At 37.2% G+C, this 27,340-nt stretch overlaps 1 protein-coding gene across 15 annotated transcripts in view; it reads left to right on the top strand.

The window, feature by feature from the left end:
* The window catches only part of MAGI2 (membrane associated guanylate kinase, WW and PDZ domain containing 2), a 728,751-nt gene that overhangs the window by 614,562 nt on the left and 86,849 nt on the right, over nt 1-27,340 (top strand). For 12 of the 15 annotated variants that reach the window (XM_061366359.1, XM_061366357.1, XM_061366353.1 and 9 more), the window contains 2 exons: nt 20,451-20,482; nt 24,645-24,834. In XM_061366359.1, coding sequence (XP_061222343.1) covers nt 20,451-20,482; nt 24,645-24,834 — 222 coding nt within the window. The remainder of the gene's footprint in view (nt 1-20,450; nt 20,483-24,644; nt 24,835-27,340) is intronic. The other 3 variants (XM_061366354.1, XM_061366365.1, XM_061366351.1) reach the window with 1 other exon arrangement.

Here is a 27,340-nt window from a genome sequence, read left to right as displayed (position 1 = left end):
CTCACCTTACAGAGTGTCACATTTTTAGCTGTGAGGTATATACTGTCTTAGTAACCTTCAAATTACTGATATCCTTTCTGTCCTACACATTAAGACTGTTTTATACTTCAGATTAAATTGAAGTATTTTCTAAGCATTTATTGTAGTCATCTGGTATAAAATCTATTTTAATAAATATTTTACATGTTATAGCGGATAAACTAAAAAATAAGTTCCATATATAGCTTAGGAAGGTTTTCAATCCAAACCTTGTTCGTGAGAGAAATGGTAACTTCTCAGTATCACAGGAAATGACAAATTTGAACAGAGGGAATTATAGTAGTATACCAGCTATCGTAAAATTCACACTAATGAGACTTTCATATCTTTTCTTGTATAGCTCTGATTAGCCATGAAACAGTGTGCAGTTGCTTCCGTATTTCTGAATAAAAGATAAAAAAAAACCATAGACCTCCTTAATGAGTATGGATTCCTGAGAAAATAGACATCAATAATAGTTAGTAGCTATTACACTGTATTAGTGGAAGTAGTATTAATTGCATTGCATTTCAAAGTGGTAGCATTATGGTTTTGCTGCTTCTTTCTTATTAATGTTTGTGCATGGTGTGGTACATTTGTGGATAATTTTGCAAAGCATTAGATAAATCTTTTTTTACATATATTGCATAGAAGGTTTTTAATGACTCTTAGCAAGCATTTTGTTTCAAAAGTACTTTTATTATTGGTGAAACTGTTTTCTAATGTAGGCTTACATTACAGAATCACAGAATGGTTAGGGTTGGAAGGGATATTAAGATCATTAAGTTCCAACCCCCCTGCCATATGGTCTGTATGAAATTTGAAAAATACTTCCTTTAAAACTTATGGGGACACTTCTAGGGATGTGTGTGTCTGACTCTTGACATTAAGAGGAGTTAGTTTGTACACTGGAGAAATAGGTCCCTTTAGAAGACCTTCTAGCAAAAAAAGAAATACAAGTATGTAGACATATTCTCATCATTGTATATCATAAAGAGGTAACTAACATTGTCCCAATAGCTGTTTTGTCATTAAATTCTTATGCTCAGGAGGAGGCTACATACAGTAAGCAGTCCAACATTATCATTATTAGATCTACATAGAGGCTTGCCGTGCACCTGATATTTGAGCAGAAGTGCAGGAACTACTCGTATCTGTTGAGGATTGCGGTATGTTTGTGTCTGGTAGCTGTAGCCCATGTCAGTGCTAGAACCCAAAAGCTCTACTGGCAGCAGTGCAGACTTTCAGTCTTACTAATATTAGTGAATGAACTAATACTAACTGAAGAACAGCTTGTTTGAGAAAGCAGACATACTGACTTGCCTATGTTAGAATCTGGTCAGGCTGGAGAAGTTTCTCCTCTGTTCTTGCAAGCAGTATTATCAGAAATCTAACCAGGTTATCTCGGTCTGTGTATCCTAGTGAAAAATGACATCTTTCGAAGCCAAGTACCTCCCAAGCATGGTACATGGGAGAGCCTACTACAGTAAACTGAAGAAACTGATTTTTCATCTAATTTCCCATAGTAAAGGCTCTGAGTAAACATAATATAATATAATATAATAAACATAACATAACATAATATAATATATAATATAGCCTTCCTCAGAGGAAATCTGGGAGATCTCAGCCCAAGAAGGGAGAACTACAGAGCTGGACTCTAAAGAAGTACCATACAACCTACCATGCAAATTAGTCTCAATGTATTGGACAATGTTTCTGTTGGTTCAGTATAACGTAATGTCCTCTTAAACAACATTTGTTGAGTTTCCGAGTCTGTTGTCAAAGCACATTTGTGTAGACTTTGTGACGTGGTGATTTGTTATATAGTGCAATATTTTCTAGTAATAAAGTAAGCTAATACACTATGAAACAAGTGAGTACATTATCTATTGTGCTACAGACATGAGACAGAGCACTGGGGAGGTGGGAAGGTGGGATTTTCAGGCACTTGCTAAACCACTTACAGAAGCCGCAGAACTCTCTTGGCTCCTACAGTATGCCTATACAGTAAAAAAAGCTGAAATTAAATTAGTATTCTAGATGGGGTATTTATCCCTGTACAATTCTTCAGGCAATTTTCTTCTGCATTCCTGAAAAGGGGAAGGAAGGCTTTGCCCCGTGTGAGTAATGCTCAACTTCTTTCTGTAAACCAAAAGCATACATTTATTCAATAAAACACTGCCCTTCTCAGGAAGCCTTTGGGTGACTCATAATTCAAGCACAATCAAAGCCAAGACGAGGATACACAAACCTTTGCTGTGTCACCTTCAGATTACAGTATAAAAAAGGACATGGAAGCCAAAACTGTCAGGCACAAACTCTAAAAGATGACTCCCAAGCGTGTCAAAACAGATTTCAAAAAGAAATAAGTTGCTTTCCAAAGCCAAATTTGTCATGACTTGGAACAGTATTCCAGTGTATAAGAAACGTACAGTGCAGTGTTCCTGTTCGGTAATCAAGAAAAACCTGGAGTTTTATTTATTTTGTACCTTTTATCACCAAGAGCTAAATGAAGGCAAGCTTTCTGAGCACACATTCCTAGGGTCACCTTATCTTTAATATGTATTTCAGTTAGGTACAAATTATATTTAATGGACTTCTTAGAATATTTTTATAAGCATTTTTTATTGCTTTTCGTATATTCTAAATAAAGAACTACAGATCCTGTGATAATTAGCTTCTACATGCTGAAATAAAAGCAGAGGCTTAAAAACGTTGAATGAGAAATTATTTTAATGGTTTTTAAATTAATTTTATCAATTAATTTCCATTTCTAAACTGAGTTGTTTTTCCGTAGCAGAAAGTTTGCTAATATTTTAAAAGGATAAATGATGTCGATGACATTTATCAGTACAAAGTCGACATCTTTTTCTTACCACCTATGTGCAATAATTTCTGTGTTTTGAACTACTTGTTCTCAAAAAATGTGATTATTTAGGCACCTGGGGCCAAGCAGTGTCTCTCTACTGCTGTATAGACACTATCATATCTCTGAGGTAGTGCAGAAGATACCTTAATCTGTTCCTTAAGAAAAAAAGAAAGGAATGACCAGTGAAGAATCTTGTTCCTTTTTATTTTGTAAATAGGATCCTAGTGGGATAGTATATCAGAAGACCCAGCTGCTTTTTTGCATAAGTCTTCAGCCTTACGCTATTTAACGTGTAGTTTTCTCAGGAAGTATCAGGAATTGCTAAGATGGAAAAATTCTGGCAGAGTAATTCAAATGTGTAACCAAAATGAAGGATGGGAGGTCCTAGAGCAGTGCCAAAAGAAGTCTGAAGAAATGAAAAGCCCACAGGGCTTTGATCTGTGGCCAGTGAGAGCCAAGCAATGTGGTAGAGCCAAAGACAGTCATCTCCATCCAATTTCTGCCCTTCTTCAATAGCTTTTCCCATGTCTTACCCAGGTCTTTCCTCAGTCTTTGTACAGTTTATAGCTTGTCATTCTGGCTCCAATTTGCTTCATTTGAGCAATTCAGAGAAGCTGTTGTTCTTGAATGTCAGCCCAGTGTTTGAACTTAGCTTTGCTTTGAGCAGGAGCTCAAACTCCAACTGTCCCAGTCTAAACACGTTATTCTGTGGTTCACCATCTTTCTCATATTTGGGGACCCAAGGTGCTAAAAGAGAGGGTCTCTGATTGAATGTAATAAATCACCACCTGGACAATTTTAATCCTTCTTCCACAATAGTTCTCAGAGAGAGAGAAGTTATTTGATCTTGTCTCCTTATTCCACGATATTAATTATATACTTGTTTAAAACAAATATGCAGTTCTTTATTTTTTAAATTATTTAGAAATCAATGCAAACAGGAAGGATGGTGACATACTTTTTGATTTCAGTTTTCCAGATGTGTTCATTGAGATCACATACACAACAAAGTATTCTCACAGTATAACTGAAAAATAATGCAGTGTTTATTTATGCCATAAGCATTCCCAAGGGATATCAATGGCTGTGGGGTTGGCTCTAAAATAGGAACAGCTAGATAGTCTGATCCAGTTAATATTCAGTACATGAACATCAACTACAATATTTCTACTAAGGTTAATCTTACTTAAGCAAGAAGTTTATCTTGTAACTTACTCATTATATACCAGTTTTATCAAGCTCTTTATCTTAACAGAAGCACATTAGAATGCACTGTATTAAAAGAAGAACCAGCTATATACAGTTTCAGTCAAAATGGCCCTTTTTAAACAATCATGATAATTAATTGTGAATGGTCATTCTTACATAGGTACTTAAAGGCAAAAAAAACAAAACTGGTTTATATGCTACATGCTTCAGACTGTCTTGCCAGGCTTGCCTTGCAACCGTACAGCCATGTTTACCTAAGCTATTGTTATCAGGGATCCTGTGCAGACAGCTGCAGGACATCCTTCCTTATAGGAGCTAGGCAGCAAGTCGGGATCCCTGTATGATAAGGAAAACATGCATCTCTATGATGCAAGTCAGTAAAAAGCTGAAATCAGATGTTCTCTAGAAGAACCTATTCTTCCCTGTTGATTATGAAGGTTTTTATAAATTCAACTACCAAATTTTCATATTTAAATTTCTACTCACGTTTAGTCAGATGAACCCAAACTTAATTTCTAGTCTACACCAGACAAAATAGTTACCCCTGCAGTCAGTTCTGGGAAATAGGCACATGAAGAGGAGGACTTACATCATTTTATTCAGTCATTGCTTAAGGACCTTGTTCTCTGAGTTTGCCCATCATGCTGCACTGGTGACTGAGAAGTCCAGCTAAGGACCTTAGCTTTGCTGACCAGCCAGCCAGATAAGGGTGGGTGAGATGAGTCCTGCCCACAAACCAGAGGCAAATATAGAACAACTGAAGTTATTAAAAAAAACAAACAAAGCACTGTATTATCACAAAGGTTTGCATCTGTCTCGTGCACTATAGCCAAACTGGAATCCCATTTATTCTACCTTAGAAAGTAGTCTGGGTTTCTTTATAAAACTGAACTTACAAATGTGTGCTTGCAGAAAATACATTATCTCAGATGAACTATATTTTAGCATTTTTATTAATATTACATGTTTGATTATAAAATTTCATTGTTTTATATAACAGACTTAGGGAAGACTTTACATGAAACAGCCCCACTCCTTATTTAAAAATGGAAACAAGTATAATTAGTATAGCTTGCATTGAATCGAAAAAATAGTTAACTAATTGATCTTTTAACATAATTATAAATAGGAAATCAGTGAGAGAATTTATTCTTGATGAGCTTCCTCTAGGATAAGTTCTTGGCTTTTGTCTATATTACACTTTTATGAAGATCTTGTAGAAAACATAAAATCAATACTGGTAAAGTTTGCATGTGAGAGAGCGATTGGTCCATATAATTTGGCAGAAGGCACATTACTGATAAAGAGTGGAATGTGAAATACTTAGCAAATTAAGCGTCAGCAAGCAGGAAGGATTTTTTATGCAGTTTTAATTAGTTCCTGAACCAGAGCAAAAAATACAGCCCAAACTTGCCAAAGTGCTTTTGAATTATTATTGATAATCAGCTGAGCATAACATCACAGTGAAAAAAGCAAATTTAGAACAAGTTATTAAAACTCATTGTTTATATATTTTCTCAGTAAGATGACGTTGGTAAACTATTATATTGCATTTATTATGAATGTTAACAAAGTCAATGAGACCCTGTTCCAGATCGTTTTTCACTGCTTCTTAATTTCATTTGTTCTTCCATCTTTTCTCCCATTTCTCACAATTGCTTCAAAGGTATTACTTCCATATACTATGCAAAGATCAAGCCTCTTGCAGGAGTCTTATATTTGAATTTTGTGGCATTTTTAGTAACGACCTGAAATGCAGGATTTCTCTAGAATTTTCCATACCGTTCCTCATTAGCAACAGTAATGGCTAATTATCCATGTATAAAGATGTTTCCTTAATATCCAGCTTCTGCAATATGCTTTATTTCCTGTACAGACAAATAAGCATATAATTTCAGAATTTATTTCCTATGTGGAATCATTCAAGCAGTCATTCATTAAAAGCTTGTAGAAACTGAAGAAAAAGAGATGGCTTGTGAATAGTGGTCTGAAAGGGTGTAAACCAGATAGTAAAGAATTAGGGACCCTGAAAAAATGTTTTGGGTCACATAAAGAGCTCTCTAAACCATATCACCCAAGGCCTCGTCCAACCTGGCCTTGAACACTGCCAGGGATGGAGCATTCACAACCTCCTTGGGCAACCTATTCCAGTGCCTCACTACCCTAACAGGAAAGAATTTCCTCCTTATATCCAATCTCAACTTCCCCTGTTTAAGTTTTAACCCATTACCCCTTGTCCTATCACTACAGTCCCTAATGAAGAGTCCATCCCCAGCATCCCTGTAGGCCCCCTTCAGATACTGGAAAGCTGCTATGGGGTCTCCACACAGCCTTCTCTTCTCCAGGTGTCCCTGCCCATGGAAGGGGGGTTGGAACTTGATGATCTTAAGGTCCTTTCCAACCCTAACTATTCTATGATTCTATGATTCTGTGTTGTAGGATCATCCCTTTTTTCATCAGAGAGAAAACAAAGTCCCTGACCAGAGTACTACTAGCTATAAAAGTCCCTGATCAGAATCTACTAGCTATAAAACTGCTTGAAAAACATTTATGGTTAACATGAGAATCTGTTTACCTAAAACAGTTACAACCATCCTCTGTGTCAAGTTGATAACAGCAATCTGATGGAGAGGATCTCTTTGGCTTCTTCCAAGTATGTATGCTACCTTCCTTCCTCTGAGAAATACCTGGGTCAGGCAGGTCTTCCTGCAGTGAAGACGAGACGTTTCCAATGGCTGTGGGATCTGAGAGAACTCAGATCAGAGAGCTGGAGATCTGCAGCCTAATTCAAGAACCTGATGAGAAGAGCAATGGGCAGACATATAGGCCTCAGAGGGAATGGGGTGAAAATCTGGGGGCTGGCAGGGAGTGTAGAGGGGTTGTAACTCAAGAAGTCGGTAATTTCACTGGAAACAAAGTTCTGTAAGGTAGGATATAGTGAGATGGGCAAGCTGTTCAGAAACCGTTTTGCTTCTATATTCTTCAGCTAGTAATTTTACCTTTTCTATGTTTGAAAATGTATGTATGTTATAATAAAGCCTGGGGTAGACATATATGAATATATACCCTAGGCTTATATGTATAAAAAAGTCTTTGGATATGTCTATAAGGAGTCTAGGCAGATCTAGCTTAAATCTTTGGCTAACCTGGGATTCCATCTCAGATGGGAATAAAACACCAAACCAAAGTCAGCTACGTTGCTACAAAAAAAAAATAATTTTTTACCAATATGTTGGCATATTCTGCACATTGGAGGTCAAAGGCTTGAATACTTGGAACTAAGGACTGATGATGCTTCTCCTGAGCTGTAACTCTGACATATGTGTCTATTTAAATATGGGTTGGTAATGAAGAAACAAAATAACACAGAAATTCTAGGGATTTCAGAGATTTCTACAAAAGGGGAAGGTCCTATTACAGCAGTTTTACAATTTGAGATGAAAAAAACAAAGATAATAAAAAACAAAGATAATATGGATCATTGTAAGTCAGAAAAAGAGCCCCAAATAGAAATATACTGCTACCACATTCCCGTTTCCTATTTAAATTTATGAAGGTTATATTTGGAAATATACACAGATCTCAAAGACTAATATAAATAAATAAATAATAGTGTTTTAGAATGCAATATAATAAGAAAATATTCATTTTATGTATTGGGAATAATGTTGCAAATTAGCCCAACAGTTTTAGGAAAGAAAATCAGTGCCTCTGAAATCTTGGAGGTGGAGGGTCAAACATTGTTTCTAAACAGTTGTACACGTTTTGGGGTAGTTTTTTTGTTACCCTCTATTATCTGGGAGATAAAGAACTGCAGTGTTACAAGATACATATTGTTTCGTTAAATCAAAATGCATCTATTGCAGAATGCTGATGTAGAAGTTGTAATTCAGTTGCCTTTCTAACCCATTCATATTAGAAAAGGGGTAAAATCCATTACTTGTGTTTGTACACAGAGGTACCCACTTTTATTCACCAATATGTGACAGCTACTTGCACACTGTTTAAGTTCTTATTAACAGTAACTGTCAGTTGCCTGATAGATCAAAAACTTACTTATGCTATAAGAAACAAAGGCCTGCTTACAATAGGATAAATTATTTTGGGGTCCAGGTTATCAGGAAGTGCTTGCTAAGTATTATGTGGTGCTGCTAAACATTAGGTGGTCAGTAGGTGTTTTATCTAGAGCTTCACTAGAAATTTTATCAGAGCTCTGATTTCTTTTTTTTACCAAAGAAATGCTCAATAAATTCTGGAAATGCAGCTGCTTTTCACAAAAATAGCTTTAGTGAATCATCATCCACCAATGAAAACTCCCTTTATCAGAAAAGCACTAACAAGCTCTAATTTGAATCAGTCTTTTCCTTCCCTCTGAAATAGATCATTTCTTGTTGATCTCCATGACATGAAATACTTTTAAAATTAGCTCACAAGAGTTACAAACAAAGAAAGAAAAGAAAACAAAACAAAACAATGGCCATATTTCCCTACAAACTATTTCCCATCCTAGCTGATTGGGAATATGCACCATCAAACCTGCATGGTGGCTGCGTAAAGAGCATACAGGTTTAACTTTGGTGCTTTTTTATTTATGTATTCTCAGGGAACCCCAAGGAAAAAGTATAACTCACATCCAATTTCATGACAATCACTGATTAATTGTACTGTTCATCCAGATTCCTTCAGCCAGCTGTGGTCTTCTAGCATAAATTCATAGGTTTTGTTCTGTGATAATAGGGTCATACTGAGGTATATGGGCCTACTGAGAAAGAAGAAAATGTTTTACAGTTTCAGAGGTTACATCCAAGTTTGCTTTCTTATGCAGTAAATTCTAAATTTAAAAAAGGAGCGGCATACATGCTAGGTACCCTAGCAAGTCTTCCTAAAAAATGGAAATATTAAAGCTTAGGCCAGCTGTGAGGTCAGCACGGTGCTTCATGGTTGTCAGCACCGTAATCTTCTCCATTTAACTTGTCATGTTTATGTACCGTTCCTATTTTCTCAATATTAAGGGATTATTTCAATTATGTTAGACAAGTTGCCAAGATCTCAACAGTCTAAAGTCAATTTATGTTCCTCTGAGAGACAGAGCACTGTCACAGGGAAAAAAATTACCTATTCACAGTTTCTCTTGATTTTCCTTGTAATACATTCATTTAGTACATATCACTTCCCAACTATCTTGTCAGGATCCCTGATCAGCATCATTTATTAGTGTTCTGTTCATTAACTTTTTTAAGTACTACGCAGGACTATGTGTGACCAGCACACAATTTAAATATCATAAAATTTATATCAATACTGTTCCTCTCTCAACTGGACTTAAGGACAGAGCCCTTCTTTATGTTAATTGCTCATCTCCATTCAGGAAGTCAGAAAAATGTGACGTTTTTCAACCTTTTTTTGCAAGCCAGGTCCTCTTTCTTCAATTTATCATGCTTTGTACTCTTTAGTGTTCTGTACCACATTAGTATCATTCCCATCAATCACTGTTTCTCTCATTTTTTTCTTTCAGGCTCCTGTGGTCTCATGCTAAATCTTCTGAACTTCATGTCATTTTAACCATTACCATTTAGATCACTGAAAAGCTTTTACTAATTCAGCTTTGTTCTTCTTGATAAGTAAGTTGAATATGAGAATGACCTCCTGATGGGGAACATGAAAGCAAAGAGGTTTATCTTTACTAGGTACATGTCAAATCTTCAGCAGTGCAAAGCAAAGGAAGTTTGAACCTAAAGGTTCAAGCAGGGAAATGCGGGCTTAGCAGTTCATTGTTCACACTTTTATTACTCCGTGGACATTGGCCTTCTACTAACATCCCTTGCAAAATTTTCTACTTTCCTGCACTAAAGGATAAACTTCCGCAGCTAAGACTCAACCATGTAAAACCTGAATCTTGTGATGTTTTGTTTCTTCTGTTAGTCTTCTATTAGTCTCAGTCTCCTACTGTTTGTCAGTCTTTCTCTTCTGCTTGAATCCCTGTAACCAGGAATAAACTGGTCTGTTAAGCTGGTGTGAAGGAAATTGGAAAGAAATTATTACTTTGAATAACATTTGGATCCAAAGAATGAAATAAGCATGCTGTTGCTTATTCCAGCTTCCACCACCTTGGCCAAGTGGCATGATTACCTTTTCATGATGTTGCCTTTGAGTGTTTATAGTTCTGCCATGTGGTATGAAAATGAGCCAATTATTGTTAACACACCTGAGCTCCTGACACTTCCCATTGTAATAGAAGAGATTTCAAAGGCAAATCAATAAAATTCAGAACCATGCTGACAGCTTAATGCATATTAAACACAGAATTCTGAAGTTACTACAATGTAATTTAATAATGACAGAAAGGTAGGCAGGTGAAACCAGCAGGTTCTCCAGTCTTTGTATGTATGTTATTAAATACAACTTGTTGATTTATGATGAACTTCTCTCCAGTGCTCCCAAGCCTCAGGGAAATCAGGAGTGAGACTCAGAGCTCACTAACAGCCATCCAGGACCATGTGAGATGCACTGTGTATGAAGAAATCTTCACTGGAGTGGCATAGTGGGACATTCAAGATTGGCCGGAATGACAACTGAAGTTCTGAAGTCTCCCATACATTCTGTGTTATATCTGCCACTGGGTTTTATACCTTGTATTTTACCTCACCTTCCAGCTATAGGTCTTCTGTCATAGCTGGCAACACCATGAGTATATATATATCCCAACCCAAAAAACACTATAGATTGTGATGCAGCTGAGTTGTTATCTAGAAGACTATTCAGTACAAGCAAGAGAGTGCAGACAGTTTTCCAGCCAAAATCTTTCTAGACTCAGTTCTCAGCTTTCTACCTCAGTTGCATGGTTCAACGCTACTGCCAGTGTGCTGTTTTTCTGCCTCTCATTAGAGTGGAGTATTGCATTGCAAGGCCTCCCATTCAGAAATAGTCATGGACACCAAGGACATATATTGGTTTTTATTCTTTTATTAAGGATTTTTTTGGTCACTATTTCAGGAATAAGATTAGCTGCTTTTCAAATCAAGATCAGGGCACAGAGAGAGAAATCCTGGGAACAAAGAGGAGAAGTCTGTTAGAGTTCAGGAGCAGGCATCTAAGGAAGCAGATAGCTGAGAGACAACATGGATGAAATGAAGGAATTTAGAAGAGGAGGAACTGGCAGCATAGATACCAATATATATATCTGTATATATCTGATGACCCCTTTCATCTATGGCTTAATACAAAGCTTACAAATAAGTGAAGGAATGGATTTATTATTGCATATTTTCCCCCACACTTGCTGAAGACTTGTGAATGCGTTTTCATGAAAAGGACTTTAGGACGCTGTGTACAAACAACTTATGCTTCATCTACAGTTTAACAAAAAATGCTGGGAACGTGCCTTGGTCTTTATCAAAGTGACATGCCATAATGTAAACTGAGATTTCCCTAATGTGCTTAGAAAGTATAAAAGCTTGTATGAGAGCAGATTCTAAACACTAGCTTAGCTAGTCAGACTTTCTGGCTGCGAGAGTTCTGAAAATATGATGCAGTATTCCTTAAAAGTTAGTTTTGAAGCTTAAATTAGCTTTCAGTAAAGCCAGGCTGAGTTGTCAGACATGTACTTAGCAAGCATAGAGAGTCTTTATGGGAATGGCAACACTTGCAGGCCCTTCTAGAAGCAACAGTTATGAGCTGTCAGGACTCTGAAGACTCAATTTGTGTTCTAAATTATGTTGCTGATTTGGGGTGTGTGTGACATATACCAGTCTTTTCCCCTTGCTGTGCCTGCTCTGCTCAGGGGGAGTTGCATACAATATGTTTACCCAAGATAGTACATGACTTGCATTACTAGCTCTTGCTGTATTAAAGCAGTTATAGTATAGATTGTAACCCCTAGTCTGAACATATAAACTAGTGACACTGATTTTAGCAGCAGTCATTGGGCAACACACATGAGCAAAACTGGAGATTCTCCAGGGAAAATTTCTTTCTGCCAAACAAAAGCCTCTTTTTCTGTCTGGACAGAAAAATAACCCTGACCTTTTCCAGGTGTTGGTAGAGTTCACAACCTGCGAGCAACCTGAGATCTCTTTCTCCACTCATCATGTGTTTGTTCCTGGGAATGAAGGCTTTTACTAATTGGGTTAGTTCTTACTTAAAATACATATTATAGACCTCAGTTCATCCAGTACTACTTGCAGTTGCAAATCATAAACCAGGATATCAACCTAAGGATTTGAACTTTTACTACTTTTACTACTAAATTCTGAAACAAAAGGCAAGAGATGAGGGTCTTTCTCCATTCTGTGTCTTTTTTTACTCCAGTCAAGTTGTCAGGGTCGAAGTTGTTCTGAGTTGTACTGCAGCAGCAGTTTCTCTGTTCTGAGTTGTAGCTGTCCTTCAGGTAATAGGGTCTGCTATCAACAAGGAAATAAATCTGCAGCAGTGTATCGCTGCTCTGGTAACAGGTGCCAGAAAAGAAAAGAAAGTTCATATAAAAGTGTCACCCAGTGAGACATTTTATACTTGTTTAGTATCAAACTTTGTCTGTGGAGCATAATTTACTCCTGTTGACCACATTCAAAGCTACTTGTTCCAAAAATCTATTTCTTATTTCCATAAAATCTTGCAGAGATTTGTATTATCTTTCCCAACTCTAGTACATTTAAGCATCAAAACCTGTCACTGACAATGTTTCATTTGCCTCTGTACTAATTTATCTATGATCCAGAATTTCTCTGCTTCACATCCAGATTAATCAGAAGGAGATGGTATTTAGTTTGTTGGGATTTTACTATTTTCATAAATTATTTTAAATCTCTGACTGATAAGCAATTCACAGAGCTGTAGCAGCCAAGCAAAATAAATAGCTGTATGTCCATTAGAATGTAAATTAACTCATTACTATGCTAGCTTCTGACCTTTTCTGATGGCTGAATGCTTGCTAACTCTTTACTATTCATGAAAGTGAAAACTTAATGGTACCTTGAGATTCTTTAGTCTATTTTTAGAGGAAATTTTATAGAGACAGGTGACCAGTGAGAGTCCCAGCTTGAACATCAAGTACTTCTGTCATTCGTGACTTTGAATATTCTTTTTCTCATTATTTGTGAAGATCTGAATATTATTGAAAAAACATTCCTAGTTCAGTGAAATTTCATGAACTGAACAAAAAAATACTGCTTTTTATGAAAAGCTGAATATTGATTTAGTACCTGATCTCACAGTCAGTTAAGCTTTTGTATCAGTTCTGTAGACTTAGAATCATAGAGTCATTTATGTTGGAAAATACCTTTAAAATCGTAAGTCCAACACTAAACCATGTCCCTAAGAGCCACATCTACACGTCTTTTAAACACCTCCAGAGTGGTGACTCCATCACTTCCCTGGGCAGCCCCTTCTAGTGCTTAACAGCCCTTGCAGCAAAGAAATTTTTGCTAATATTCAAACTAAACCTCCCCTGGTGCAACTGGAGGCCGTTTCCTCTTGTCTTGTTACCTGGGAGAAGAGACCAACCCCCACCTCACTACAACCTCCTGTCAGGCAGCTGTAGAGAGCGGTAGCTTCCCCTCTGAGCCTCCTCGTATCCAGTTTCCCAGTTCCCTCAGGCGCTCCAATCAGACTTGTTCTCCAGACCCTTCATCAGCTTTGTTGCCCTTCTCTGGACCTGCTCCAACACCTCAATATCTTATTTGTATTTATTGGCCCAGAACTGAACACAGGATTTGAGGTACAGCCTCACAGGCCAGGATGCTGTTGGCCTTCTTGGGCCCCTAGCCACAAGCTGGCTCATGTTATCTGGCTGATGACCTGCACCCCCAGGACCTTTTCTTACAAGCAGCTTTCCAGCCACTCTTCCCCAAGTCTGTAGTGTTGCCTGGGGTTGTTGTGGCCCAAGTGCAGGACCCAGCGCTGAGCCTTGTTGAATCTCATACCATTGTTCACAGCCCATTGATCCAGCCTGTCCAGATCTCTCTGCAGAGCTTCCTGCCCTCAAGCAGATCAACATTCCTGCCCAACTCGATGTTGTCAGCAGACTTACTGCAGGTGCCTCGATGCCCTCATCCAGATCAGTGATAATGATTATAAACAGAACTGACCCCAGTACTGAGGCTGGGGAACACCACTTCTGACCAGCCAGAAGCTGGATTGAACTCCATTTGTCACCATTTTTTGGGCCTGGCCATCCAGACAAGTTTTAACCCAGTGAAGAGTACACCCATCCAAGGCATGAGCAGCCAGTTTCTGCAGGACAATAATTTCGGAAATGGTGTCCAAGGCTTTACTAAATTCTAGGTAGACAACATCCACAGCCTTTCCTTCATCCACTAAGCAGGTCATCTTGTCATAGAAGGAGATCGGGTTAATCAAGCAGGACCTGTCTTTCATAAAGCCATGGTGGCTGGGCATGATCACCTGGTTGACCCTTATGGGCTGTGTGATGGCATTTGAGATGATCTGCTCCATAACCTTCACCAGCACCGAGGTCAGACTGACAGGCCTGTAGTTGTCCGGATGCTCCTTTGAGCCCTTCTTGCAGATGAGTGCCACATTTGCTAACTTCCCGTCAACTGGGACCTCCCTGATGAATGATTGAAAGTGGCTCAGTGAGTACTTCTATCAGCTCCCTTAGTACTCTTGCATGGATCTCATATGGCCTCATAGACTTGTGTGTGTCTAAGTGGTGTAGCAGGGCATTGACTATTTTCCCTTGGATAACAGGGGCTTCATTCTGCTCCCTGTCCTTGTCTTCCAGCTCAGGAGTCTGGGTACCCCAAGAACAACTGGAGTTACTGTTAAAGACTAGGCAAAGGAGGGCATTAAGTACCTCAGCCTGTTTCTCATCCTTTGTCCCTATGTTTCCTTCCACATCCAATAAAGGATGGAAATTCTCCTTTGTGGCTAATGTTTTTATGGAAAATATTTAATTGTCTTTTATGGCAGTAGCCAGATTAAGTTCTATAACCAGCCTTCATCTCAGTGCAGCACAGCGCTACATCAGTTACTTGCCAAGCTGTCAGTATGTATCCTACTGCAAGAGAACTGACTCTAACCATATGTATTGCCATGGGCCTGATCAAACATGATGGCTCATTAATCTCACTCTGATGTGGCATGTGTTGATTTTTGACCCACTGCATCGGGTGCCATTCCAACCAAAGACCAAATGGATCCTCCACAGCATGTCACTATCCCTCTGAAGGACAGCTGACAACAGGAGTAGCTAACTGTACTTGAAGAACTATAGCTCCCAGTCTTCTACACCTACTCTTTATCTCAAGGTAAATCAACTTTTTATTGTTGCTGGAATAAGAGCTCAATACTTAAAGCTGTTTGAAAAAGGCAGACCTTTGAAAAAATACTACATGGTAGTCATTGACTTTATTAGAAATAGAACTACTAATTTCCAATCCCTATGTATCATCTGATATTTTAAATACAACATGACCAATTCAAACTTTTTATCACCTCCTTGCTTTCATAAGTATTATTTCTATCTGTTTAAAATCTTTGTTTCCTTTTAGATTTTCTTTACTACAGTATATAAATTAATTGAATTTATTTGTTCTCATTATTTAGGTTTGTTTTCTTGAAAAGGGGAAAATATTTGAAGAATAATTGAATTCATGCTATATATTTGTTCTATGTATGCAACAACAATAATAACAAAACCCCTACATTATCTCTTCCACCAGTATTTTTGGAGTTTAGCTAAAGGACATTTTGCATCTTAATGAGTGAGCTCAATTGTAGTTTGAGTTCTGTACACCTAATACAATCACTTAGCGTAGCTCAAAAAAAGGTAATCATACAGAAGTAGAAGCCAGATACAAACTGAATGGCAAGAAAAAGTTCTCTACATCCTGCTAACAATGTACACCATGAGACTAAACTCTCAGAGAATTTCTCCACTATCACATCCATTTGAAGTTAATGGGTATTTGACACCCCTGGAACTGAGGCCCCAGTACAAGCAACTGATAGACATCTCAGAGATCCCAGTAAGAGAAAGGAAAAGCACAGTACATTTATCAGTAACTTTTCTGGAAAGCAAAACTTTTGCTGAAGTGTTGTCACATGGACATTGATAAGATGCCCATGGAGTCACTTAATGCTTTGGGAGTGCTCATCAGCCATCTGTTCATTGACTTCCAAGCATCTACGTGAGAAAGGTCTGTGCATTGCTTGGGACAGCTTTGCTCAGGGAGCCATATGCAACAAGGCTTTTATAGCACCCAAGAAGCCCAACGAAAGCTAATGGGCAAAGCACTTGCTGTACCGTCAGTGTGACAAGTGATGTGAAAACAGTTGACTTGCCCTGAACATTAGATTAAAAGGCTGTATCTTTGATGCAGTTGAGTTCCTCCCTGCAGCACTACCACACGCTGTCACTGCAGAAATCACACTGTTCCTGGGCTTTAGTTTAATTATACAAACACATCTGCCACAAAGGGGAACATCATTAAAGTTCCTGTGGTTTAGCAATACTTATGTGAACTACTTGTGACTTCACAGGTCTTAAGAACTTTTTCAGGAATCAATACAGAAGAGTGAGAAGAAGGGAAATGGAAATGTGGCTAAAAGCATCCACATGGCAGCAGATCGATAACCAAAGGCTGGTTTTGAATTATTGATATTACGGAATGCACCAAATTCAGAATTTTCACTGAGAAAAGCTGCTTTTAAAAACTTAAACCTTCCAATAATAAATACTGCCTGAAGTGTAAGAAATGTGAAATCATTAAGCATAATTTATGGCAAAAGCATGGTTAATTTTGTATATAAAAAGGAACAGATAAAATGAGTGTGATGTGATTTATCTTTTATTATAGGATGTCTTCATCGAAAAGGAGACGTACAATAAACTGAAGCTGGAATTTGCCTTGATCTGAAAAAAAGAAAACAATTTTTTTTCCCCCAAATAAATTTGAGTACAAAATCTGTTTTTTCTTATTGTGTTTTATTTTTTTTTTTTTTGGTAAATTTACAACATAGAAACCATCACAGCTCTGATTTCCAGGGAAGCTCATTTTCAAAGGTGGTAAATATAATTTAAAAAACTATGTAAAAAGTAATTTTTCTAACACTCCTGTATAAGAAAATGTAATTCTGATTTTTAAAAAGCATATGGATGTTACTGTACCTCAGCCTATTGCATGTCTATATCATATTCTCAGCTACTCAGGTTATTACAGAAGACAACACAAGTTCGACAGAACAGGTTGGGAATTTGGAGAGGGAAAAGTGGAAATCTGGAAGCAGGATATTGAAGTTATAAGAGCTTATCCAGTATGTGTGCCTAGCTAGATGTGAGATAACTGGAAACTTGAGCAGTATCAGTACTGCGTTAATACTTGTCAGAAGTTGAAAGCTGCACTGCTTGGGGAGCAATTTTAGTCTTGCCTCTAAATCAGTACTTAATTGATGCTAGTCTGCTGGCAGCTGTCATTCAGGTGGCATCCCACTGTCTCTGGTGAATACTCACAACATGTTATGAACCAATGGCAGAAAGTGAAGGGAAAATATGGAGTGGCGAAGTGGGGTCGAACTAAGGGAAAGTCCACCGCTTCTCTTTGCCAGCTGTAGATGTGGTTGCCAAAGGCAAACATTGTTGAGTAGTCACTAAATACACATTATTAAGATATATTCTTTGGGTGAGCTTCCAAGCTTAGTTTTCTAAATCTAGAGGATTTGGGCCCGTACTTATGCAGAATAATATTTAAAGGTGAAAGTTTAAAGGCAGCATGCAGAATGCACAGAAAAGTGCATTTTGCTTTTCTGCTTTTTCATGTGAAGTTTCTGTTACACTTATAATGTACTACATGTACATTATACTCTTAAGTTCTGGAATTTACAGCAACAGTTGTGTATATTTAAATACCAGTGATAATTCTGGACATGTTTGGTTCACAGTAATTATCCATAACCAGTCTCATAATAACTTGTAATGCCATACATTGTCTAAAGGTGTGTTTGTTTAGTTTGGGAAAAAGGATGTTTAGTTCAGCTGAGAATACTATTGTTATATGAAGCACCATTAAGATTGCCATGAAACACATGAAAGATATAAGATTGGTTTTGCTTAATGGAACTAGGCCTTCATGTATTTAGTCTAGCACCTAGTCTTTGACATAGGTGAGAGACCATCTTATCTTATGTGAAAGTCTTGATCTAATAACTGAATTTAAATCTGAAGAATGGATTTTAATATTAGTTCCAAGGTTTGTTCCCTTCAGATATTTTAGTTTCCATCATTCTTTTGTACACACATGGATATCCAATACTTTTTTTAAAATCTTAATTTGGATCTTCTGCTTCTGTGGCATCCTATATTCATTAGTGTTCTTAAACATAATTTCATGCTGTGTGAATAAATATTGCCTTTTATTTGTTTTGAGTGTAGATGTTGTCATTTGTATATTGCAGTCTGTGCCCACAGCCTCCAAGCTAAATAGAAGTCTATATTCTCCTTATTTGGGAAAAGAATTGATTATTTCATTTCTTGTTAGTTGAGGGGATTTTACTTGATGTATATTTCATTATTTTTTGATTCATAAGTAGTACATTTTTAATGGATGGTAAAACATATTTTTAGGTGAAGACAATAAATAAATAGGAAAAAATGACCTTGCAGTTTGATCTGGAATAATTTTTACTGACTGCAAGTTATGGGAGATGCACCAGTTCCAATGGTACTCCAATCGGGAGTGCTACCTCTCCCGATGTTTTCTGAACACCAAATCAGAGTAATAGTTGATCTGAGATACTTTTCAGCAAACCTCTTTGCAAGTTTCAAGTCTTATCTTTAGCTCCAAGGCAAAAAATGCCTTTTAACTTCCACTCTTATTATAGCAGGTAATAAAAAGGTAGCCCTCTGCCATCCAAAATGTTGTTAAATAATTTTCCATCACAGAATCTTTAATACTAAGGTGTTGTATAAGCCAGACCTATACAGGATGCCTGTTATCTTAGCTTGAATTTGCAGGTGGAAACAAATTTGTCTACTTGATAATATAGCAGTTTCTATCCCAACACTGTAGAATCAGTAAACATAAACCTTTCAGGATTAATTTTCCCCATGTACTTTTTGTCTATAAGCCCTATCAGGTTATGCATCAGCATTATAAAACAGCCAGTGTTTCTCTGAAAATGGCTCAAGCTCTTTTTCTCTGAATGATTTTTTCAGTCTAAATGAATTAGAAATCATGGCAGGAAAAAATTGCCTCATTATCACAGGATTCTAGGAAATTTAAATACTGTGTACAAATAGAATTCCTGTTGTGATTTCTGTGGAAATATAATTTCCCTAGTGTTCCCATGACTTTTTTTCCTAGACTCACCTTCGAAAAAGAAATAATAAAGTCAGTTTAATCTATCTTTTACAGTTTAATTAAATTTTTGACTGAAAGTCTTCCTATTAGATGTCTCAGTTTAAACCCCATCTCTGTTTCTGACAAAACAAACTCTTTGCTATGGGCTTTTAACCTTACTTAGGAAGGTCCAGAGACTTTTATATTTTTAGCTAGTATTAAACTGAAAATGAGTTTTTTAATGATAACTGTGCTGAAAGCTGCTATTTTTAAAAATGTGACCAAATATCCTTTGAAATGCTTCTTTAACTTGGTATTTTGTAAGGTTTTTAACATTGTGCTGCATAAGAACAGTGTTTACAATTAATATTTCAGATTATCTCCTTTTATGAAATGGCCATATCTGGAGTTTTAAACATTTATAAGCTACAGTATTTGAAATTCATGAAAGTCACTAAAGCAAGCTATCAGCAGAAATAAAGGAGATAACTAGTTGTGTTGAAGAGGTAGTCAGGTCTGACTACTTGACAAAAAAACAGGATGGTCAAAACAAGCAATCCTCCCAAGACTTGGGTACCTTATCTACACTGATAAACCAGTTATTTTTCTTCACACTTTTCTGATAAAGAAAATAATAATCTCTTGTATCATTAGGTTTTGTTGATGGGATGTTCTGAATTGCTTCTTCTTAAAGGTGCAACTGCATTTGACACATCGATACCAGGTCATTTTGTGTCTTATCCAATGTCCACCAAGACATTTGGAAGTCCTTTTGCTTAGTTCTTTTAATTTCAACCTAATCCCATGCTGTTTGTAAAGTATGGCAATGATCTCAATAGCTCCAGCTGCATATATATATGTGTATATATATATACACATATATGTTTTCTTAGAAATTTTTCCTCATGTTTTGTGTTTTCACCCCTTGTGTGTAGAGAATTTTCATATGTATCAATATTATCTACAGACTTGAATGAGAACAGGGGCATAAATACCTCTTAGTCTCACTCTTCTATGCATCAGAAAAATCTGTTAATGTTATCTTTTGTTTATTTCAGGTTTCTTTTCTCCATGGAAAACTCCAAAGCCTGTAAGTTCCTTTTCAAAATTATACACATTGAGTTTATGAGTACCATTCAAAGCAAAATTATGTAGACTTTCATCTAACCCTCCTGTTCCCAGCTCATCAGATGCCTCTCAGCAGTGGCCCAGCTCCAGGTGAGACAGCATCAGGGGGGGCCTCACTAACAAGCTCTGCAAAGCCGTTGGTTTGGAGTCTGCCAGCAGCAGTCTGGAGAAAGGAACATGTCAGTTTTAAGACGGATGTCAAGAATAAGAAATACAGTAGCTCAGAAATGAGGGTTCTGGAGGAGAAGGCAGCAGAAGGCCACAGCAATGAGTTCAGTTTAGTTGACTTTCTAGTTGGCGATCTCTTTAAAATGGACACCATGCACTTTTTCTGGTTCACAGGCACCTTGAGCTTAACATCCTTAAAGTGACTGCTGTTCTTGCATTGGTAGATCTAGAGCTGGAAACAGTCACACTTCAAGTGAGAGCTTGGACTAGATACCTCACTGAGGTGCCTTCTACCCAACTTTTCTGTGTTTCTATGATTTTAACATTAAATCTCAAGGTATGAAGATCTTTCCTACTGTAAAACTGTAAGCAGTTATACCACATTATATAATATTTTGAAGTTGTGACAACATTAACAGTATAAAAAAAATTGCAGGCTACTATTTTTGGTTGTCTGTTTTGTTTTGTTTTGTTTTTTAGTTTGGTTTTTCATTTAAAGACCTTAAAGTAGTGCTTATCTTTCATCAGAGATGTGTAGAGCAAAAGACCCCTGATTCTGCCTGAAGGCTTCTAAGAGCAATAGGAATAACAATGGCAGTATGTTTTAAAGGATTTATAGCTTTCTTATTTGGGAGTAAGGGGGATGAGGTGTATGTTGAATCTGGACAATTTCACATCATTTCATATAGGATCATGGCATGTTTATTGCATACAAAAATAATTTTTGTAGCCTGTCAAGTACAAATAGCAACTAATTAATTAGCGGATGCAACTCCATCAGACTGCTTCAGCTTGTGGTGGTTTCGATGTAAAAGGCTAGAGGATGGATGCAATACATTTAAATAGGTATTGCATAAGGCTTTTTATTCATCTAAGTAGCAGGACACTTGTGAAAATAAATCTCACCATTAAGATTCCTGTTTGACTGGGATGCCCTGGCCACACAAATGGAGAAGCACCCACCATTCTTTAAAGCAAAAATGGGACCATGAGCCATTTGCTAGAAGAGACAAGCTTCTTTTCCTGAAAGAGCAGCTCAGGGATAGTGTGCACTGCATCTCAGTGTGCTCAACATCCCAGACTAACCTGGGCTGATGGATATTTTCTATAGTTTCTATGTATATAATGCATATATCTATATCATAGGTAATACAGTTCAATTAGTACAAAACGAACTTGAGTGTCATCAGACCATTATGCTGCCTGGTGTTCAATAACATGCTTACTTATTCCCAAGAGTGCTTTCCTCTGTGAGCTAGTATTATGATAACTCACATTGCAAAACACTCTGTGACTATTAACTAATTAATATGGGTTTGGGAGATATAATTCCCCTTGTGTTTATCTGTTTATGTAACTACTTATGGTAGCAGTATTACTCACAAGTAAGAATGTTTTACTCAGTTTTTAACTTCACACTTCACACATATGTGGGACCCACTAGGGTTTTGCCAGTTGATCTTCAGGTTTTTGTCCTTCCTCCAGGGAAAAGTTTGTTCATCAAAGATAATTATATGTTCCTTTCTCTTTTAAAGCCTTCTTTAAATATTTTAATGTTACTCAGTTTCACACTGAAAGAGGTAAGTGTTCTGTTTCTCTGGACTGTCCACAAAATTAGAAAACTTTCACTTCTAGATAGACAGGGCCCCATATGTCTCTCTGCTTTCTAGCAGTGAGATAAGATAGTTTGGTTTCAGTGACTTGTCCATTTTTGATTCCTCACTGAAGGTAAAACCTAAACATAAAGTGAAACCTAAACATAATTCTTCATTTTCCTTGATCATAAGGAACTTGTACTGAGCTCAGTTCTCCTTTCCTAATTTAGATATAGGGATCATAATCAGGTTTGTTTCTGGAGACCTTTGAATTTACATTTCCATGATACAATGATATACTGTATATATGTTGATATATACCCGAGGCAATTCCTTTAGAGTCAAAAGAGCTATCAGAAGTAGCATTGTGACATACATGTGACTTGCCACATAGGCTAATTTACCCAACACAGAGGATAAATTTATATTGATATAAAGGGTACCTGAAAGTACCCTAGGTACTTTCCTGTACCTAAGCTATTTTGATGACTACTGAGGTATCTCCATATGTCACTCTATTGCACAGGATCTATATACCTATAGTTTCCTCTTATATCACATCCCAGTTGCTGTCTTTTGTATATAACCCAAAATAAATTTCTCTTTCTTGAACATCATTGGCAAATATTGAATACAGTGTTCCATATCTTTATTATAAGCACTTCATAGCACTAATACTTTCGTTTCTCAACTTAAATAACATACCCAATGTGAACTAGTAGTGCTCAAGAGTCATCCTGTGATTGACTGAGATACCTACATCCTTTTTGTTCATTGTTTCTAGTGAAGCAGCCCTGCTTACTGCTGAAACTCTGACAGAAGCACAGCTTATTTATAATGCTACTGTGTATAAAGAATGAGGCCCTCAACAACTTAAAATGGGAAATAGCCATATTCTGTTTATTTTGAACTACGAAGCTGAGAGTGTCAGATCACCTGTGGTGTGCAGAGTGGTAGTTACTCAGCATGTTCACAAGGAAGACTCTAAGCCATCTGTAGTCCACATGCTTAGTGTGGAAAAAGCCTGATCCTGTTAATCATCAGAATAGAGAGCAAAGCCTACCTGCTGAGCCAAACACCTTCTGAAACTGAGGAACTAAAGGCAAATGATAATCACAGAATTTGTAGAACAAGGTTGCTGTAAACTTGCAATCATCTTTGATAAGGCATTGCTGATACAAAACTAGAAGTCGTTGGTATTTAGTTACAGCTCAGTTTGTTTCTGAGAGTCATTTTTTTATATAATTAAGTGATTGTTGGTTTATGTGCAAGAACACACTCTTCTGGAGGATTTACCATCTTTTGCTTCAGGAGGGGTCACAGAGCCAAATATTTGTTTCCTGGCCTAAACATTTGTATTTTGTTTAACTTACCTGCTTCAATATATTTGCTAATGCAATTTAATTAGTAGGTAACTCCTTCAAAAAGAAAAATTCAGATCCCCAAGTCTTCTTTTGCACAGCCTATCATATTATTTCCTTTCTAGCTTCATGTACTTGTGAGACCACTAAGAACAGTCTTGGAGAAAACATGGATTGAGGTGGCTTTCATGCCACATGTACTTGTCATGTACACTGCTGTGTAATTCTCTCTTGTAGATGGTCTGGAAGTGTTGAAAAGCTTATCCTGTGCTTGGGAGTTTGGTTGGATGATGCCAATGTAATTTTTTATATAAGAAAGAAAAAGTAAGAAATGACAAAGAATCCATCAGACTAATGTCCACTCTTCTCTCAACATGTTTTGTACTTTATCATTGAACATTTGACTATCACTAGATGCTCAAATACCTGCTGTAGTAATTTTCCCTTTGTTTTGTTTTGCTATTTTTCCTCACCTTCAAGTGAATCTGTAAATTCTGCTCACAGTTACAGTAATCTTCACCTTGGGCAAATAGCTATTTTCATGCATTCTCAAAACATACAACGTTAAGATCATTCAGTTGCTACACAGTCTGACCACTTCTTTGTTAGGTTCTACTTTCAGTTATGGATTTTAATGAATCTGATTATTGTATCTTCACAGACCCACAGAGTCCATCTTTAGCAGAATAGCTTCTAATAGCTCAGCACATTCTGTGAGAGGCACTCAACATGCTTCAGAGGTAACGCTGGGCCCTAATCCACATGGGACCATATTATCCAAGAAAGATCATGTCTTCCCACAAGCAACAAATGAATAAGTAAATTTAACCAAGTCATCTTATAAACAGCACAGCACACAACTGTCATCTCAAAAGGCAGCAAACAGATTTGCTAATTTTACAAAACGCATCTTCAATTGAAATCACTGCTTTTGGTCTCCTTGTAGAAATCACAGTTTTTTCAAAACTTCATCTTTATTCTCTGTGTCTTTTTATTGCAGATGATGGAACGATGGGAAAATCAAGGCAGTCCTCAAACAAGCCTTTCTGCTCCAGCTATGCCACAGAATATTCCCTACCCACCTGCTCTTCACAGGAGTTCATTTCCCGATTCAACAGAGGCCTTTGATCCACGAAAACCTGACCCATACGAGCTGTATGAGAAATCAAGAGCTATTTATGAAAGTAGGCGTAAGTGAAAGCCCTGTTCGCTGCTGACCATTTAATATTTTAAGCTTTACCTATGAATATGTCACTGATGACATAATTTTCTGTAATTAACTTTTGTAATCTAAAGAAAGCAATTACAGTCCCAGCTAATACAGGCCATTATAAATTATTCAAAAACTCTACACTTACATATTTTCCTAGATCTTGCCTAGATTTTGAAGTTTGACTTTCATAGGGGCTTTTTTCCTTATATTTTTGCCCTTCTCATTTTGACTTAAATCCTTAGTGAAGAGCTATATATGTGCCACCACAGTTTGGTGTGCTAGTTTTCCTCATGGTTAATCCACAAGTTGTGAATTTATCAACAAAAAATCATTTCACTTACTTCCACTTTAAAGTGAAATTGATTAAAGAAATTTCAAATTTGTCTGTTTTTACAGAAATTATTGTGACAAGTTTTTGCATTGTCTTTGGTAGAAAGAAACCCACAGCACTAAGTACTATTTGAAGATCTACACGAAAGAGTACTGAGTCATCAAGAGTCCTATCTTGATTTTATTTCTCATGCTTTTGGGGGGATATACCACAAAAATATGCACTTTCCATTCAGCAGAATCAGAATCATCTTCTGTGATTGAAGCCATCAAGCCAAGAGTGGATAAGTGCAGATTATAGGCTTCCTGCATTGGAAAAAAATCTTTGTAAGACAGTGAAGTTATATATGCCATATATATATATATATATGGGATACATATTTATACTCCCTCTTGTCTTGATCCCCAATATGAAGTTCTATATTTACAGAATCACCCTAAATATTAATGAAAGCAAATAGGCTAAATCCATGTTTGCCCTTCATAAACCTGTGAGAATATCGATCTATGTCAGCTACAGAGACTGGCTTATACCCCAAAAGATGATATAGTACACCCAAAGATCTATTATGCCATTCAATAAAATAATTGATTCATTATTATTCATGGGTGCCTTCTATGGGATTTCTGCATACCTGCTTGCCCAGTGTGAACTCCAACCTTTTACTGATACAGTCTGCTATGTAGAGGAACATATACTACACCAGGGGAAGAGCTGATAACTCGTAGGATGGAGTTATGTTAAAGCTTGTGTTTAAATGGTTTAACTGGATTTGAGTTCTGTCCAAGAGACGACTGGATATTGTGTACAAGCCTTTTTCATCCAACTACCTAGACAAAATAAGACTTGAAAATCCTGAAGGTGCTAGGCCCAGACCAAGAAAGTAAGGAATGAAAAACAAGACTGCAGTAACCACTCCTCCCAGATTTCCAGTGCTCTCCTGATTTTCCAGCTAATCATGAAAGCTTTAATTTGTTCTCTTCTGATGCTTCGAACCCTTCAGTTCTGATGCTTTGTACCCTTGGAACATTTTCTCTGCCCCTAGATTCCACTGTTTCCAACCAGATCTCTTCTGCATTCATTCATATCCCTTGATTATAAATAACTGCCTCCAAACATCTCTATTCTCCCTGACATTTTTGTTTCATGAATGCCATAAACACACATTTCAACAATTTGTCAACCCTTTGATTGCTTTTATTCTTTACATAGTGCCAGTGTTTCCTGAAGAGAGAAACAACAGGCAGGAAATCCATTATTGAGTTAAGAAATTGTCATCTAGATTGAGCATATAGGAGGGAAAGTTTCAAGGTAATACACAGTTTCCTACCATATGGCTGTCAGGTTGGTATCTTCGGTAAAGACATACACTTAAAGTACACAGGAAAAGTTCAGTTACTTTGAGGGGTTTTATAAGTACTTCTTATCTCGAGATCTGCCTTATCTCCTGGCAATACCATAAAAAAATGGAGGTTTATCTTCTAAAAATAGTGCAAAAAAAGTGAACGGCCATGACCTGGAAAACTCAGAAAGAAAGAAATACTGCTCGAGTTTTGTTTCTCTCACAGTGAGACTCCATTACTAAACAGTTCATTTTCATACTGCTATAGCTCTGAATTTCTGCAGATTCCTTTATCAGAGGATCTCACTGAAGTTAGCACTCACCAGGACCTCATCAAAGCCTCCTGTTCCCCTATCAGGGGGTTGAGCAAGTTATGCATCACAGTGTAGTTCTGTGAGGAGCACAAGTGACATGACTCGAAGCAGAGCAAGAACTAGACCCAGGGAGCTTCATTCACAAGCCTTTGCTCTGGCTGTTAGATATGCTCATCCTTACCTAATGAGAGCAAGAAAGGGGCTTCAAGCAGAAATTCTCTATGAAAAAGGATTGTTTTCATTCTAAAGGAATGTTTTTCCACCTTAAGCACACGAAGGACCTGCATGACCCTGTGTACATGGAGATTTCATTATTTAATGATCATATATGAATTACAAACGACCATTGACTCTACACTTGAAACAGTTTTTTAGAGACAGTTCTGCTAGTACAGCTTGGAGACAAATCAAATCATGCATTAGTACAAAAGCCGAGTGCAACTCTTCTTTGTAAATCATAACTCTTTGGAAAATGTCATGAATTAGCTGTTACCTG

This window comes from Neopsephotus bourkii, unplaced genomic scaffold (genome assembly GCF_033783945.1).
Source record: "Neopsephotus bourkii isolate Nb327-2 ecotype Australia unplaced genomic scaffold, CSIRO-AGI_Nbou_v1 NB_1328, whole genome shotgun sequence".
NCBI lineage: Eukaryota > Metazoa > Chordata > Aves > Psittaciformes > Psittacidae > Neopsephotus > Neopsephotus bourkii.
The sequence above is the reverse complement of the archived record's forward strand: the minus strand, read 5'-3'. Positions and strand labels throughout refer to the sequence as shown.